The sequence below is a fragment of the Vanellus vanellus genome, assembly GCF_965231255.1.
Source record: "Vanellus vanellus genome assembly, chromosome: 14".
Lineage (NCBI taxonomy): Eukaryota > Metazoa > Chordata > Aves > Charadriiformes > Charadriidae > Vanellus > Vanellus vanellus.
This window is the reverse complement of record NC_138919.1, coordinates 19,654,975-19,671,106: the sequence shown is the minus strand read 5'-3', so window position 1 is coordinate 19,671,106 and position 16,132 is coordinate 19,654,975. Positions and strand designations below refer to the sequence as shown.

Genomic DNA, 16,132 nt, shown 5'->3' with positions numbered 1-16,132 from the left:
CGGCGGATGGGGGAGCTGCCCCTGCCCGCCCCCGCAGCGCGCGGGTTTGGGGCTTGTCGTGCGAAGCGGCGACGGTCGGCCTGTGAGAGGGGTGGGAGTCGTGGTGCGGCCGTGCAGGCGGCCTCCAGGCAGCTCCGAGCGCCCAACGTGTTTTTATAGGCGGTGGTGGTTATTCCGTGTTCACAACCGCGAAGGCAAGTTAAATCTATCATACTAGTGTAACTTTCAAGAAACTCACCAAACTCACGTCTTTGAGAAACGGTTTTCAGCTTTTCCACGTGATTAAATCCAAAAGTAAGTCTATGGAGCAGTCTGTGGTGGAGGTTTGGGCGGCCTTCCTGGAGGTAATTAGTGGGCTTCGCTGCCCGTTAGCCCTGCCGCCCGCCTGCCGCGAGCCGAAACCGCTGCCTCCAGCAACCCGTACTGCAGAAATAACTTTAAATACATGCAGATACAATAATTAAGAACCAACTGATAATTTTCCGTGTGGTTATGTTTTTCCGTTATTTTTTTGTTTGTTTCTTTTTTTAATCAAATAGATTATAGGGGGAAAAAATCTTGACATAAGACAGTAAATGTTCAGAAGGAGAATACATGTTGAGACAATTTGGTAGTTATGGCAAAGGGTAAGAAGAAAGATGGCAAGAAGACGGAAAAATCTGTACGTCCTCCTGCCCCTGCACAAGACGCTACAGCTGAGAGCAGTTCAACAAAGCCGACAGATTTGCAGAGCTTAGTGAATGAAGTGGAAGAAACACAGGCAAATCCAGTGATACTGGATGAAGAACCTCCAGTCCAAAATGTTCCTCAATACTATGAGGAGCCCGTTCTTACTGAAGTTATTGTAAAAAGGTATGCTTGTTACAAATACATCAATGAGGTTAAGGATTCTCATTTCAGTATCTCTGGTGTACCCAGTGTCATGCAAACAGGGATTTGACTTTTGATTTGAGGCAGTGAATCGGGTTATTTAGACCTAGCAGCCATGGCACTTTACGAGACTGATACATGTGGAATTCTGCTGCCGTCTTGCATCCTAGAGAGTTGCCGGCACTCTCTGTTTGCCAAAAGGCTGATTCTTTTTGCTTGTTCACCTATGGTGAAGTTTTGTCTTAAGTGTGCAGGTAGTTGGTGAAGAAAATGTAGCTCTGTCGTTTAATGTTCATTTGCTGCTGCCTTTTAATGATTAAGGCTGCTCATATCCCTTAAGAATATCCTAAATTGAGGAAACAGATGAGAATGGCAGTGTTAACCAAATCCTTTGGTAGTTCAAAGGGACTGTATGTAAATGTTTCACATACTGGCCAGGTCGCCTGGTTGTAAACTAGTAAATGCTACCAATTTGCTTTGTTTTCTTAATTAAAAGAAATACGGGTCTGAGGCAACGCAACAATTACGTGAAGTATGACAAGGAAGGTGCAAAAAGTTGGACATTTTGTTGTAGCTCATTTTTCTACACAAGGTGCAACATCTGGCCTGAGTGTAGACCATGGTAAATCAAAGGTCATTTGTTATATGTCTGTTGTGATTTAGGTCTACTGGTGGTGACTTGCAATCTTCATCTTATATTGTTTCCTTTGTAGCTATGAAGGTGAAAAAGTTCATGGATTGTATGAGGGTGAAGGATTTGCATATTTTGAGGGGGGAAACACGTATAAGGTGAGTGTATAAATTAAAAGAAAAAGAAAAGTAGTAGTGAGTCAAGTTCTTGCTCTAGAACCAGCAGGCTATTTCTTTTAATGTAGGTGGGGGTTGAGCCTTAGAATGTGTAAGCATTGAAAGCTCTGTTGGTTTTTGGCATTAAAACTGCATTTGAGGGGAATTAATATGTCGTTAATTTGAAATCTTACAATCACTGTAGGCTTCAGTTGCGGTGAGAATAAATTTGCAAATGATGCCGTTCTCTTCATTTTGAAGGGCATGTTTTCTGAAGGGCTTATGCATGGATGTGGGACTTACACGTGGGCTGATGGAGTGAAGTACGAGGTAAAGTGCAATTTAATTTATAAATGAACACAATTACAGACAATTAGATGTGGAAATTCAAGGAAAGTGGATAAGTTGTAGTAATTGGTACAGTACAGGGGCAACTGCAGAACTATGGCAGTGATTTCAATCAGAAGCCTGACTTCTCCCAGATAATTGGAACAGTGAGTCTCAGCTTTTTAAATGTTGTAATTTAATCTTTTAGGGAACATTTGTTAAGAATGTGCAGACGTTTAATGGCCGTTATACGTGGAATGATGGCAGCATTTATGAAGGATCCATCAAGAATGGAGTTAGGCATGGATTTGGATTTTTCAAGAGCGGTACTCGTCCTGTTTCCTACATTGGCTATTGGTGTAAAGGCAAAAGACATGGAAAGGTGGGTAAGAACACCAAATGACAGCATGATCTTAGATGACCACCTTCTAGAACAGCAAGAGCTCTTGTGGAACGGTTATGCAAAAATATTTTGTGCCGTTGTATGGTCTTATGCTATGTAGAGATTTGTCTTTCCTAAGGATCTTCTCTGAAGTTGTGAATGCTAAGTAAAACAATTGGGATGGGATCTTGTTTGTAGTGGAAGAGATGAATGGTATCCTAAGGAATAATTGGCTTATCATGTGAATTGTCCTTTATTCCGCTCTAAGTAGATGGTGACAAAGTCAAAACTCAGGGCTGCATCAGTAGCCACGTAACAATGACAGACCAATTAGCTTCCCAGGAGTGACAAAGCGATCCTGCTCCCAAATGTGTTAAGCAGACCAAGTATGATAACTACAATTAAGACTGCTTTATCTAGTTTCAGTAACATGCAGTTCCAACTCTTTAAAGGCAGCTAGTGCTTTTATCTGTCTCCGTTTTGTGCACCCAGATTGAGACACTCTTCTGGGCCTGACATTTTGCAGACCAATGCTCAGCACGTGCGGAAAATCCATTCTAATAAGATGGGGTTTTGTTCTGTGTCACTAATGAGACACTAAAATCACTCAGGCTGCTGTGGATGGTCACCAGTCTGTCCTGAGAAGCAGCTATTAAAGACAGAAAAATTAACAATGTAGACCTACTATTGGAAGTTGAATTCTGAATGAGTCAGGAAACTGATCTACCTCAGAGTGGCTAGTGTGATCCAGAGAGCTGACTTTGGCAACTTAAAGTATTTCCGAGTAGTTTGCAAAACATGGTAGACACTGATGTAATGCAGTGTGATTTTTTTTTTGAATGCTTGGGGTTTTTTTAAGGTCTTAACTAATATTCATCCAAAGAGTTTGCTTTTTTAATTTAATTTTATCAGTTCGGTGCTTTATGTACAGTGTTTCAAAGTGGCTATATGTAAAAGCATGATTACATATGTCTTACATAATTTGTGTGTGATGTTTTATTATTGTAGATGAATATTTAGGTATTTAAATTAACTATACTGTTTGTTTCAGGGTACTATTTATTATGATCAGGAGCATACCTCTTGGTATTCAGGCGACTGGGTAAATAACGTCAAAGAAGGATGGGGAATGAGATGGTAAACATGATAACACTTCTTATCTTTGTATTTTTTTTATTTTACATGTATTATCATACAGTTTCTCCTGTTGTTTAAAATGGATACAAATTCTACCATTTCATAGTAGTGTGTAGTTTCTGCAGGGGAGTACATAATTGTACAAAGTGCTTTATAATAATAAAATAGACCTTCTCTATAGCTTACATTTTTATGTTGGTATATTTCTGCTGATCATTCCCACAAAAGAATGTCGAAAGACAAAATCCAAAATCAGCTTTGGTAAAACACGAATCAACATTTAAAAACAAATAAACTCAATTGATTTGAACAGATGGAGCTGCTTTCATGAATAAATGAATTATTTGTGGAATTATATATGAAAGAATATTTTGATTAGCTATGGCGAAGACTCTTTGGAAGAAAAGAACTGATTAACATTTTTACAGTGACTTGTAAGTTAAAAATAGGAGGTAAACAGTGGGTACAATCAAGCCTCTGTATCCGCGTTACAGTGACCCAGCTTTCAAATTAATGCTTATATTTAGCATTAATAAATGGTAAATTTATTAGCAGTGAAGTTTTGCCTAAACCTTGCTTTCATAAGATCCACTTAGAATCTACTATGAATGAGTCATTAACTTTTATTGTTTTCTTGCAGCTATAAGTCTGGAAATATCTATGAAGGTCAATGGGAGAAAAATGAACGTCATGGAAAAGGAAGAATGAGATGGTTGACAGCTAATCAAGAGTATATGGGACAGTGGGCGTATGGCATACAGGTATTAATTTCTTCCCCAGCAACCTGTTTAGTTCAGCATCTGTCCGTTATTCTAGTAAAATTAGAAAGGGAGTTTTGTGCAATATCAAAGGAGCTTTGTATGATTTTTACCAGTTGAGATAGTGGAAATATGCTGTTTATTGTAAGTTGATTCTCATGTTAGCAATATTCAAATTTTTAAAAGGCTATTGACTTAGTCTTACAAAATGATAATTTAATTCTCTACTATAAAATATAAACCTTTTTCATAAAAAAAGGAAAAAGTTTAAAAAGTTAAATGTTTCCGAGTATACTTAGCTTGAGAGATGACTTCAGCAGTGAGCATATATGGCAATTTGCTTCTGTGTCACCTGTAAAATATTAGACAACACTGTTCCCTCTTGTAAAAGCTTTGTAACGGAAGGAAAAGACTTCCATCACTTTTTGTTCCTTCCATTTATTATTCTGTTGGGAAAAATGTGAGCTACTTCCTCTGTCTTTTCATTCTGCATGAAATTGTCAAGGAGTTCTGGAACATTGTGGCGCTCTGCTGGCACGGTGTTCCTCACCTGGCTGTTAAGCGTTACAGTCAAAAGGATTCAAGCGGGAAGGATGTCTTTAGGAGTCCTGTTGGTAGAGCTTGCTTAAGGATGTGTTGATTCAGTGTATCCTCTGAGCGCTTCTCGCATGCACCTTTGTAGAATATACTTCTATGGATGGTGTGAAGTACCGCTGGGTGTTTTTACTGGAGAGATTTGCCAACGGTGACTCTTAAAGATGCCTAGATGTTTCTCCTTTTTAAAAGCCTGGACCTGTAGCAGTTGTAGCTCTTCTGGAGACGTTTTGGGTTTTTTTAACACACAAATTTTTTTTCAGCATGGCTATGGCACCCACGTATGGTTTTTGAAGAGAATGCCTGCATCTCAGTATCCGTTAAGGAATGAATACATAGGTGACTTTGTAAATGGGGAACGACACGGACGTGGGAAGTTCATATATGCCAGCGGAGAAGTGTACGACGGTGAATGGGTTTGTAGTAAGAAACATGGCAAGGTGAGTATTGTCTGTAGTTTTGTCTTACTGCTTGTCAACACCAGGGGAGACTATTCTGCTCTGTATAGTGGATCTCTAGATTTCGTATGGAAGACTGCATTCAGTTTGCATTGTGGATGGAACGCCGACGTGAAGGGCAGACTCCACTGAAAGCAGTAGGAGTCCTTCCAAGGACCTTGCTGGGCCACAGATTTGACGCTGTGGTTAGATGTGTGTTGTGTGTATAAAGAAATACGTTTTACTGTGGAGATTCTCAGTGCAGTAGGTGCATTTTGATTTTTGCAGTGGTTGATCAGTACTTTCACTTTTATACTATGAGCTACTGGATCTCAATCTAGCCTTGCACAGAGGCGTCCTCACATTAACAGGTTGTTTTTAAAAAAAACCTGTGAGCAGAGTGCCAGATGTGCAAACTAAAGATTGCAAACAAGTCTTTCTTAAGGAGGGGGGAATGTTTTTTCCTCAAAATACTTTTCAAAATCAAACAGATATATACGCAATTCTTCATCCCAGCAGTGTACTTTAATTGACAGATGGCAAAGTACTTTATAAAAGAGGTGAGGAAAAATTATTTTGCTTTATTTTATCTCATATAGTGCATTTTAGCCAAGATCCTTAAAAGAAAATTTGATGGAAAGCATTAGTGTAATTTTTTCTGATTTTTGATTTATATTGAAAATAATAAAATTAATCTGTCTATAGGGCAAGTTTGTGTTCAAGAACGGTCATGTTTACGAAGGAGAGTTCATAGATGACCATATAGTAGAATCTCCTGCTTTTCAAGCGGATGCAATGAATGCAGAAGAGCTGAATGCCATTTGCACAGGAAGTAATTTTGGCACTGGTAAGCAGCTTAAGAAAACAAATTCACTCTGTTCGCATCTTGTTGTTCCTTTTTACTGTAATGTGAAGCTGTTTGTACTTTCTCAAGAACCAGACGTATTTCTTCAAAGAACTTTGACAAAGATGGAAGTTATTTTAATAATTAATGACTTTTGCTCCCATGCTTCTTGTTCCCTGTGCATGACACTTTGAGTTGAATGACACATCCACGCTACATCTTGTAATGCTTTTGGAACACCGTTGTCTGAAAGTTTCATAGCTTATGTAATATCTGCACTTCCTTTTGGCTAGGGGTTGGATTTGACAAAATTACTCTTCAGTTGTTACGCTGTTGATTATGAAACTCTACTCCTCACTATAAAGGAGTCGGTTATTTTCAGTTTGAAGTCAGTAAGATAAGAAGGAATAGTGTATGTTTTATTTTCCCTGTGTATGTGTATATACACTTTTAACTTCATTTTAGTTTGTTGTAATTTATTTTATTTGCATGGTAGAAAACTTCACAGTCATTAACGGCTCAGAAGATACTTCGGTTCTGGGATCAAATATTGAGTTGGATATATCTTCACTGCTTGACTTGTTGCCAAGGGAAGAGAGACATGAAGAAGTGAAACAAGTAAGAGTCTACTGTTTGATATTTTCAGTTTTCCCCTGCACTGTGTTTCGTATTATTTTATTTCTGGTTTATTTGTATTAAAGTAACTCTTTCCATTAAAGAACTATTCAAAAGTCTGACGGCTATGAAAACAGAAAAGGAAAAAGAATGCATAGACAGTATTGCCTCTTTCCGAGCTTCCACGAGAAGGCAATGAAAAAATACATTCACGTATGGGGAAGGGCATTCAGCAGCTACCTTTAGCAGCTGTGAGGTTTGTCTGCTGACAGAGACTAATTTATTTTTATCAGTCACCAAAAAGTATCTATTATAACTGCATTCAAGTAATGTTCTCATGAACATTTAACCAGGGATGTGCTCTTCAAAGTTACAAGATCAAAAGCATTATATGCCCAGTTACAGGATCAATACAGGCTGATCCCTGCTTGCTGTGAGATGATGCTGAAAACATATCCTGCTTTATTTAGGTAGAATTTGCTGTGTTGAGGCATATTACAGAACTGAGAAGAATTTACACATTCTACAGCGGCCTAGGCTGTGATCATGCTCTTGACAACACCTTCCTCATGACTAAGCTCCAATTTTGGAGATTTCTGAAGGACTGCCAGTTTCATCACTCCAACCTAACTCTTGCTGAAATGGATCGGATACTGAGCGGTTTGTATTTCTGTTGATGGGGGTCTAGAGTCTAGGAGTTTTAGTAGTAAGCTGTGGAGATTTGGAGTGGCAAGTTCTACTGATAGCTCAACTCTGGTAGTTAAGTGGCCCTGAGCGGGTACCTCTGTGCCTGAGTTCTCAATAGAGGCGTTAACACATCTCCAGGCACTTCAGGTGCTTAGGTGAGAAAATGGAAACTTAAAATACCACTTTAAAAATTGTTCTAAAGACCCATCTGTTCAAAAATTGTATTCACTCCTGGTCTTGCCATTACTATTACATGCAGTTTTAAGAGGTCTGAGAAAGAGAAGTAGAAGAAACAAAGTTTTTTTTTCTTTTTTTTTCCCCAGTGCTCTTAACTTTGGTTTGTATGTGTTTTTCCTTCCATAGAGACAGTTAATCGATGAGTTCTATTTAGACGTGCAGCGGGATGCACTGCAATGTCTGCAGCATGTGAAGGGTTTAACTCCAGCTTTGCTTCCCTTTTCATCCCTATATGCTGAGTGGGTGCATTTCTAGAAAGAGAGAACTTGATAAGACTCAGCTGTAGGTGAACAGTTCTCCCTGGACCTGCTTGTTTGGAAGTGATGCTGTGTCTGGCCTGATTCTTCCAGGAGTGTTGTTACACTGTAATAGGTAGAGATTGAGAGGGTAAGAAAGACTGACAAGTCAGTATGCCTATAAGCATTTTAATGTACATGATAGCAATAGAGATTTATTTTTTCAAAATGTTTAGGTGATAAAGCACCACCTGAGGAGATACATTGTCCACATGAGACTTTACTGTTCAGAACATTTTTATCTTACCTTATTCGTCTAGCATTTCATATCTATCATGAAGAGCACAAGTAAGTTTCATCTTTTAGTGAAATTTATTTCAGTGCAATCAGTTTGAGTCTTCCCAGACAAAAGTATTTTTGTTTCAACTGTAGAGAGAAAGGTCCTTATCTGCAGAAGTGTTTCTTAGAAATGGTGTCCAGGAATGTTACTCCCGCTGCCTGTCGTATCCGAGGTAAGTAATGCTATTTCTTCTGTGCTGTGCAGAATTCATCGATTAGTACTGCAGACATCACAGTTTTACTGTAACGATTTTCCCCAATTAATTTTTAAAGGTATCTTATTTTCTGAAGAACGATGTACAGTTTTTGCCATGAGCTACATCGACAAATGCTGGGAAATTTACAGAGCTTTTTGTAGACCGAGTACCAAACCTCCATTTGAACCCATAATGAAAATGAGGCACTTCCTTTGGATATTGAATGTAATAATCTTTTTTTTTTATTATTTAGTGTGATCAGATGCGCTTTATTTGTTTGGTTTACATGAGCATTTACAATACTCCCTGTGGCTTCTGCACAGTTGAAAAGGTAGAAGCGAGGTTATTTGTACAAACTGTCCAACAAACATTAAATGGACAGTTGTTCTGTGGAATTTATTTATGTACTTGCTGTGGTTTAACCCCAGCTAGGACCACTGTCCGCTCACGTAGTTCTCCCCCTTTCCCCAGAAGGGCAGGGAGAAGAGGGAGAAAAGGAGGGGAGGGAAAAAGAAAAGAACTGGTGGGTTGAGATAAAGACAGTTTAATAGAAACAATAACAGAAAAAGAAAGTAACAATAATAACAGTAATGACACAAGTCACTCTCACTGCTCGGTGAATTAGCACTGTCCCGAGCAGTGATTGCGGATTCCTCTGCCTGCCCCATCCAACCCCCATTTATATGCTGAGCATGATGGGAATATTCCATTGGCCATTCCATCCTTCTCTCTATGCTCCTTTTCAGCTTCTATGGGGAGCTGAAAAGAGTCCTTGAAAAACCTAAACATCAAAACACAGCAACCACTAGAAAGAAGATTAACCCTGTCCCAGCTGAAACCAGGATAGTACTTCTGCAGGATTGAATTCTGATTTCGTACTTGATCATTTCAAATAATCAAATCTTTGACAAATTTGTTTTAAGGGAATATAAATATTTTTGCTGTTCCCCCCCCCCAATCCTGTAAAATGCATAAATGAAAATGTCTTATTGGTAGAAATCAAAGACTGTCAGCTTTTGAAATAACACAGTAAACCATTTTAATAATGTAATAATTTAATATAGTGCAAGATGAACACGAGATTCTATACTAAAATTCAATAATTCATGGACAGATCAAGATTACACTGAAGCCAGGGAACAGTTTCCATTGATCTGCCTGCATTTTGAGTCACTGTTTAAATCCAAGCCTTTTTTTAATGAAAAAATAAAAATATCAGATGGCAAAATTGTAATTTTTTATATTTTTTTTTATGAGTTTTCACAAGTTCGTTCTTAACACCGTTTTTGCAGTTTAGGAAACATTCCCATTGACTTCAGTATAGCCAGAGTTTTACTCTGTTGTTAATTACATATGTGGAAGTATCATTTGAAACCACTAGAAATTTTGACACAGGCTTTAAAGGGAGTTAGATTAGGTCCATGTGGGAATGCCTGAAGTGCTGTTAACATGTAACATTTACCCTTACCCAGGATTTTAAACTTCTCAGCAAACAATTAACTGCTTCAAGACTTGTGGAAATACTTGTCAAAGATGGTCCTTCTCTGCATGATAGCAGTAGTACCAACCTGGAGCAGGAGGTGTGTACGGAAAAAACATATCATAGTTCATCGCTACAGTAACAAGTAAAATTACTTTTAAAAATGCTGCAAATACTGTCCTATCTGCTAGAACAGGAGGAAAATGAATTAATTTATTCCAGAAAAATAAAGAGTACAAACTTGAGTACCTATTTTTGTCTTCCTTCCTTCTGCCTATGTCTTCTAGTTTAGCTCATGTACTTCTGTGTTTTGCTTATTACCTTACCGTTCTTAGTACAGTCTCAGCGTACCTGACCATACAGGTAACTCCGTAAGAGTGCTGTGACCCAGTGGGTGAAGTACCGTTCCTAGGAGACTGCTGCTGGTAATAGTTCTGTCTGTGGGGCGGTTGCCTGACAGTGTGTGTATACAGCGATTACGCAGGGATGAATCTCGGCGCTTCCAGCTGCTGAGGCACGCACTGGAAATGTTGAGATGGGTCAATAATTAAGATGTGAACCCGCTGATCCTGAAAATCTGGTGATCCAAGAAACCTGATTAGTGATGTGTAAGTGCTGGCAGTTCAATGAGGTCGGGTAGTGACTGTAGAGGAGTCTCGTGCTACCTGACATCTGGCCTGCTGTAGAGGGCCTTCCCCCTGAAAGAATTAGCTCTTACTCAGTGACGATCTATTGTAAATGACATAATTGAATTTATTGTTTTAAACAGTATCTGATAAACTGAACACACAGTGTAAGTCTTACTAAGCGATTCAGTATATACCCATTTTGGGGGTTTCTGGAAGCATCGTATGCGATGAAACGCTCTAGGTAATAGCAATAGTTGTGTGGTGTTTGTTAGAGAAATTTCTCGTAGCTCCGGATACAGGAAAAATCTATGCAGTATTTTATCTCAATATGACTTGTATAAGGCATAACACAGTGTATCACCTGAATTTTTTGAGCTTTGGCTGTTTTCAATTTTTCTTCAGAAGGAGGGATGTTTGAATAGGTAAATGAGGCCAGCGAGGCTTCACAAACTGTCACTTTTGATCTCTTTGCTTGCTCAGGTACATATGACCGTTAATGAAGGGTTTTTGCAAAAATGAATGAATTAATCACTGTGTTTGTTTTACTCTAGTTGGTTTTTCTTGAATTTGTTGAAGCTCTTCTGGATTGCGCGTTGGTGTATGTTACCAGTGATATGATTAAGAAGCAAGTAGATTGTGATTATCAGAAAATAAGTAGCTTTAGAATCGAGGGTCTCTCCGAGGGAACCACAAATGTGTCTCTGTACCCAGAATATTCTCTGTCCCAGGTAAAGTTGATGCAGACCTGTTAAATATTATTGTATGTCCACGTAGAGGGCGAAGCTGGGACCTGCAAATGTTCTGTTTCCTGAACATAGAAACTGATTTCCTCTTTTTGCATAAACACTCGTTTGATTTGGTCCTTCTGCTTTTTCTGTTTGTTGCTACCGTAGCTTGTAACATCAGTATAGACAGTTTTAACACATTTGCACATTTTCCTAGATAATTGTGAATACACGTAAAGTACTTGCAAGTCTTCCAGTGTTCAAAGGGGAATTGACGAATTGGTTGGCTGGTGGAAGATATGCCTCTCCTGCTTTAAGTTGCATGTCTAAAATTGCCCTGTAAAAATGGCATTGCAGTTGTACGTAGCAAGACTTGCTGTTTCCCAGCAGTTAAGCTCTCTTTTTGCATAACTTTAGAATAAAGATTTTATAGGTTGTAAGATGCTGCTGGTGACACAGATGCGAGGGTAGTTGAAGGCATAACTTGGAAATGTTACTATTCAGAATTATGCACAAGATGAAAGTATTTTTATTAATTCAAAGAGCATTCACAAACACCTAATTTCACAGTGTCTGTAAGCCAGTGGTGCCGCTGAACACCACCATTCTCTGGCCAGTTGTTCCCATCCTATGGAACCCATTCCCTTGCATCACTGCAAGCATTAATGCAGTTGCACAGTGAAATGGTCCAGGTAAAATAGGCAGATTGTCCAAGACTAAAAGCAAATCTTAATTTAAAAATGTAAAACTCTTCTTGTGTTTACTTTTTATTAGTGCACTTACAGCAGAAGTATGATCGATACAGACATAAACTATGACATTTCCGAGGCAGCTGAGCTTTATGCTTGTTCGGGTTTGTCTTCAAGCAAAAGTGTCATCTCACAAGATGAAATAAAGAAACATGAGGTATGTGAAAAGCCCCCACTGAAAGATGGAGCAGAAGGTTTGCAAATTCACGGGTGACAGAATAGCCAAGGTAGTTTTATGTTTTGAAAGGGACTAGAATTTCATCTAACGTTAAATACAACGTGTTCCTGTTCCTGGATCTGTGTATGAGCCTAGAAGTGGTCCATTTCCATTGCTAACAAAGCATTTGCTCCCACACATACCCTCAGCTATTGTTATTTAGAATATTGGGTGGTATCTTCTACATTAACTGAAACAATGGTGAATAAAGCTACGGTTTCTTCTTTATTTGCAAGGTAGGGAGTGAGAGGCTGAGACATGGGCAGAGAGATTTAGAAGTACTGGGGAAGGTGACTGTAATGTAATTCATAAATCAGTTTTCAGAATTCTTCCAGCAAACTTTTCACCTTCACTGCCTTTACAATTTTGTACCCAGTGTATGACTGTAACACGATTCTTCATGTTCCAAGAACAAAAAGGGATTGTCTTATCCCTGTGATTTTGGGGTAAGATAGCAATGGTTACTGTTTTGTACTGGAATTGTGGAAATTGGACAGAGAACTTGGAAGCTTCCCAACTTTGGGAAAATTTGCCAACACTTAGAAGACAGAATTGTGATTGACCTGAGTTTTTGTGAGACTTTTGCTGTCAGTCGTCTGAGAAGAGTGGCATCATCAGGCTGCAGAAGATGCTTGGGATGACAGTTGGAAAGATTTCAAAGCATCCTTCTCAGATTACCCCTTTGAATGTTGTTCTCTTCTTTTCACTCAGTGTAGTTCCTGGAGTATGTTCCTATAGTCAGGAATAGAAATTCATTATTGTGTCCTCAGGGGCAGATAAATAATAGTATGTAGAGCAACAGGTAAGAACAGAGGGACATGTCTGAAGACAAGAACAGGAGCTTTCATTCTCTGTACTTCTATATTTCCCTGGCTCTGGAATAGGATAATCTTACTTCCCTGGCTGGTATCAAAGGTGATGTGTTGTGACTGATTTGCTAATACTTGAAAGTGGGAAACACTATTGCAATTTCAATGTTTAAAATAGGCATAATTGCAGAGTGCACGCGAAATTCTTTGGAGATAGGAATTAGCGTGACTGAAATGGACATGTGATTTCACTTTTTAATTTGAACACAAATCCAGGCATTTAGTAACTGAATTTAAAACTTCTTGCCAGCCACTGAGACCTTGTGCAGACAGAGGGCATCCTCTTCAAGAATCTCTATTGGGTGAGTACTGTCGTTACCATAAGCATCTATAAGCAGTGGTGCTAGAGGAGATTCACTCTTTTTACACCTTTAAAGATGATTAAAACAGCAGCTAATCATTGAGAGAGCTGGATGTATTGCAATTACAGAGGGTAACTGCATTCCGTTTGGCAATTACAACAAGGTTTATGTTTAGCTTTCCACACCTGCTATACATAGATAGCTGGGCAAGTTTGAATCTCTGAACTTTTTGTGCTTTTTAATTAGAAGCTATGACGTTTTCCTTAAAAATTACTTAAAGGCTTTTTAAAACTAAATTCTTCCTGTTGTCCCACTCATTTGGGCATGGAAATGGGAGATTGAACTCTGCATTGTGCCTCATTATAAACAAACTTCTCATCGGTACAGAAGTATTCCAACCGCAAGGTCCAACGACAATTTATATTTGTTTGTGCTGAAGATCAAACCTGATATTTAATGCACAGAATTACAAACTGAGTAATTTAAACTTTCTTTCTTTACAATATCAGATACTGTCCTCTCATTTCACACAACTCATGGAGGTATCAAAGACATTCCATCATTGTTCAGCTGGGATGCAGGAAAAGAACAAGACTTCTGTCCAGCAAACGAATTGATAGGTAAAGCAGTCCTACCATCTTAGGACTTAATATAAAAAAATCCCTTGTAGCTCTTGAATTGCAAATTTTAATTGTTTATTTCAGATTTCAGCTTGTCACAAGAGGGCAGTAAATGAACATTAATTCTGGAGGAAGATTTCTAAAGAAAAATTTTAAACGTTTTTTTAAAGAAAATGAGAATAGTTAAATGAGATGTTGAAGTACTGGCCTAAGTAGTTTCCCCAATTTTAAAATGCCACATTTTATTTGTAGAGCATCTGTAAGCTGTAATTTGTATTTACTCTATGAGAAGCTCAGTCTGCAAGCCTGCCCATTTTTTTTTTAATACTTTGGACAAATAAAAGATAATACTGCTATGTCATTCTTCTTTTACATAATATAAGAATTATTATTAATGGTGTGCCACCATTAGCTGGGATAAGATATCTTCTGGTAAAACAGGCCAGCATTCATGCAGAAGAGAAATGTGGAGGAGCATTTTCATGTCTCCCTTCTGGATGATTAGCAGATCTCACCTGGGTTGTTTTTTGTGGTTGTTAAATGTTTTCTACAGATAAAGAACCCAAATCAATAATGTAGGTAGGCAAGGATCTTTGTGTAGTCATCAGCTCTTTCAGTGAAATCTGGTGACTGAAAAGTTACAGCTCCGAAAAAGCATTTTTTCGCAAAGAACCAGCAGGTGGGCCCCAGCCTGTTCTTTGACAGTCACCACGACTGCATACTTGTGTGCAGTGCCCTTCTTTGGGGTACTCCTGTTGGCGCCTCCATTCCCCCGGGCACAGGAGTCGTGGATACTGAACTGTCATCAAATTGCTGCAGAAGACATTCATTGCAGGATTAAAGGGGAAAGTTCGCATTCCTTTGATGCCATTCCCAGGGACAAGTCACACTGAAGACCGACAAAAGGGCCATCCCCTTTCACGTGCATCGGTTAAAAGTTTCTCACAGTTGTCGTCTGCCGTACCATGCAGCAGCCAGCCTTTCCCGTTGCAGAGTATCACTTCTGAAATACTGTAATCCAAACCACATTTGACATAGAAGTGCCCTGCTAAATAACCATGTTTAATTTACACGTTGCAGATGAACCAAAAGAAGGCAAAACCGAACAAGATGAGGAATTTAGTCTGTGGATGTGTCAGGTGCAATTATTTTTTACAACTAAGTTCTTTCCTGCCTACCAACATGAAAAAGCACTGAGAGAAAAAATAAAAGAAAATCGAATCCGGGATGCTGAATTAGCTGAGCTGAGAAAGATCAAGGACGAGGAGCTGGCAAAGTGAGTGTTGCATCTCATCTTGAAGTAGCTAGCTCTTCTACTAACAAAATTATTGGAAGTGAGACATGTGCTTTAATAAAGTCCTAGAGCATACTGTAACTGGGAAAACAAACTCATCCAGGTATAATAAGCGACATACAGAATGTAACTTGCGGGACTTCTATTACTGTCAGGAGTAGCAAATACAGGCTGCTTTCAGGTTACAGACCTCAACTCTCTGATACTTCCTGCACTTGAGCCCTGCTCTGTGTAAAGGCAGTTAAGACATTTATTTTTTTTACATACATAAGTCAAACTTGAAATGGTAACTAGACAGATCTTCTGCTTCCCTACAATCTGACAGCTTATACTGTGAATATAGCTGTAATTGCTTCGTCAGTATAAATCTGTCTCCCCACTCTTGCAGTGCATTGAATTTAAACTTTGTTCACTCAGAGTTATTGCTGGAAGAGAAGCGGAAGAGGCAAAAAGGCAAGCAGCAGCTGCAGCAGAAAAACCATTTGACTCCAAGAGTCCCGATTTTAAGGAGTCAGAGGAGTCTGTCACGCAGGAAGAGGCGCCCCTTGTGGCACCCCCCGTTGTTACCAAGGTGCCTACTGGCAAAAAGAGAAAGAAGAAATAAGTCTCCTGATGAGAACTGCTGAAGCTTCAAGTAAGTACTGTTTGAATAAAGATAAAACCCACAACAGAAGAATCACATGTGCAGTAAGGTCTAAAACAGAAGCGCGATAAAACTGCATGCACAAGACTTGCTGGTCTCAGAGGGAAACTGCTCTTACACCAGAACAGTCATTTACGTGAGCGTAACCCTTTAAACAC

At 39.0% G+C, this 16,132-nt stretch overlaps 1 protein-coding gene across 1 annotated transcript; it reads left to right on the top strand.

Annotated features, from left to right (window-relative positions):
* Window positions 1–616: 616 nt before the first annotated feature.
* Window positions 617–15,935, top strand: RSPH10B (radial spoke head 10 homolog B; the record flags this gene model as incomplete). Its single annotated transcript, XM_082490444.1, has 20 exons — window positions 617–852; window positions 1,584–1,659; window positions 1,918–1,986; window positions 2,192–2,365; window positions 3,417–3,502; window positions 4,143–4,263; window positions 5,118–5,294; window positions 5,997–6,138; window positions 6,632–6,753; window positions 7,221–7,410; window positions 8,147–8,258; window positions 8,343–8,422; window positions 8,523–8,671; window positions 9,919–10,026; window positions 11,107–11,283; window positions 12,055–12,186; window positions 13,327–13,417; window positions 13,927–14,037; window positions 15,118–15,313; window positions 15,749–15,935. The coding sequence occupies 20 exons, from the start codon at window positions 617–619 to the stop codon at window positions 15,933–15,935; spliced, it is 2,736 nt and encodes a 911-aa protein (XP_082346570.1).
* Window positions 15,936–16,132: the final 197 nt, after the last annotated feature.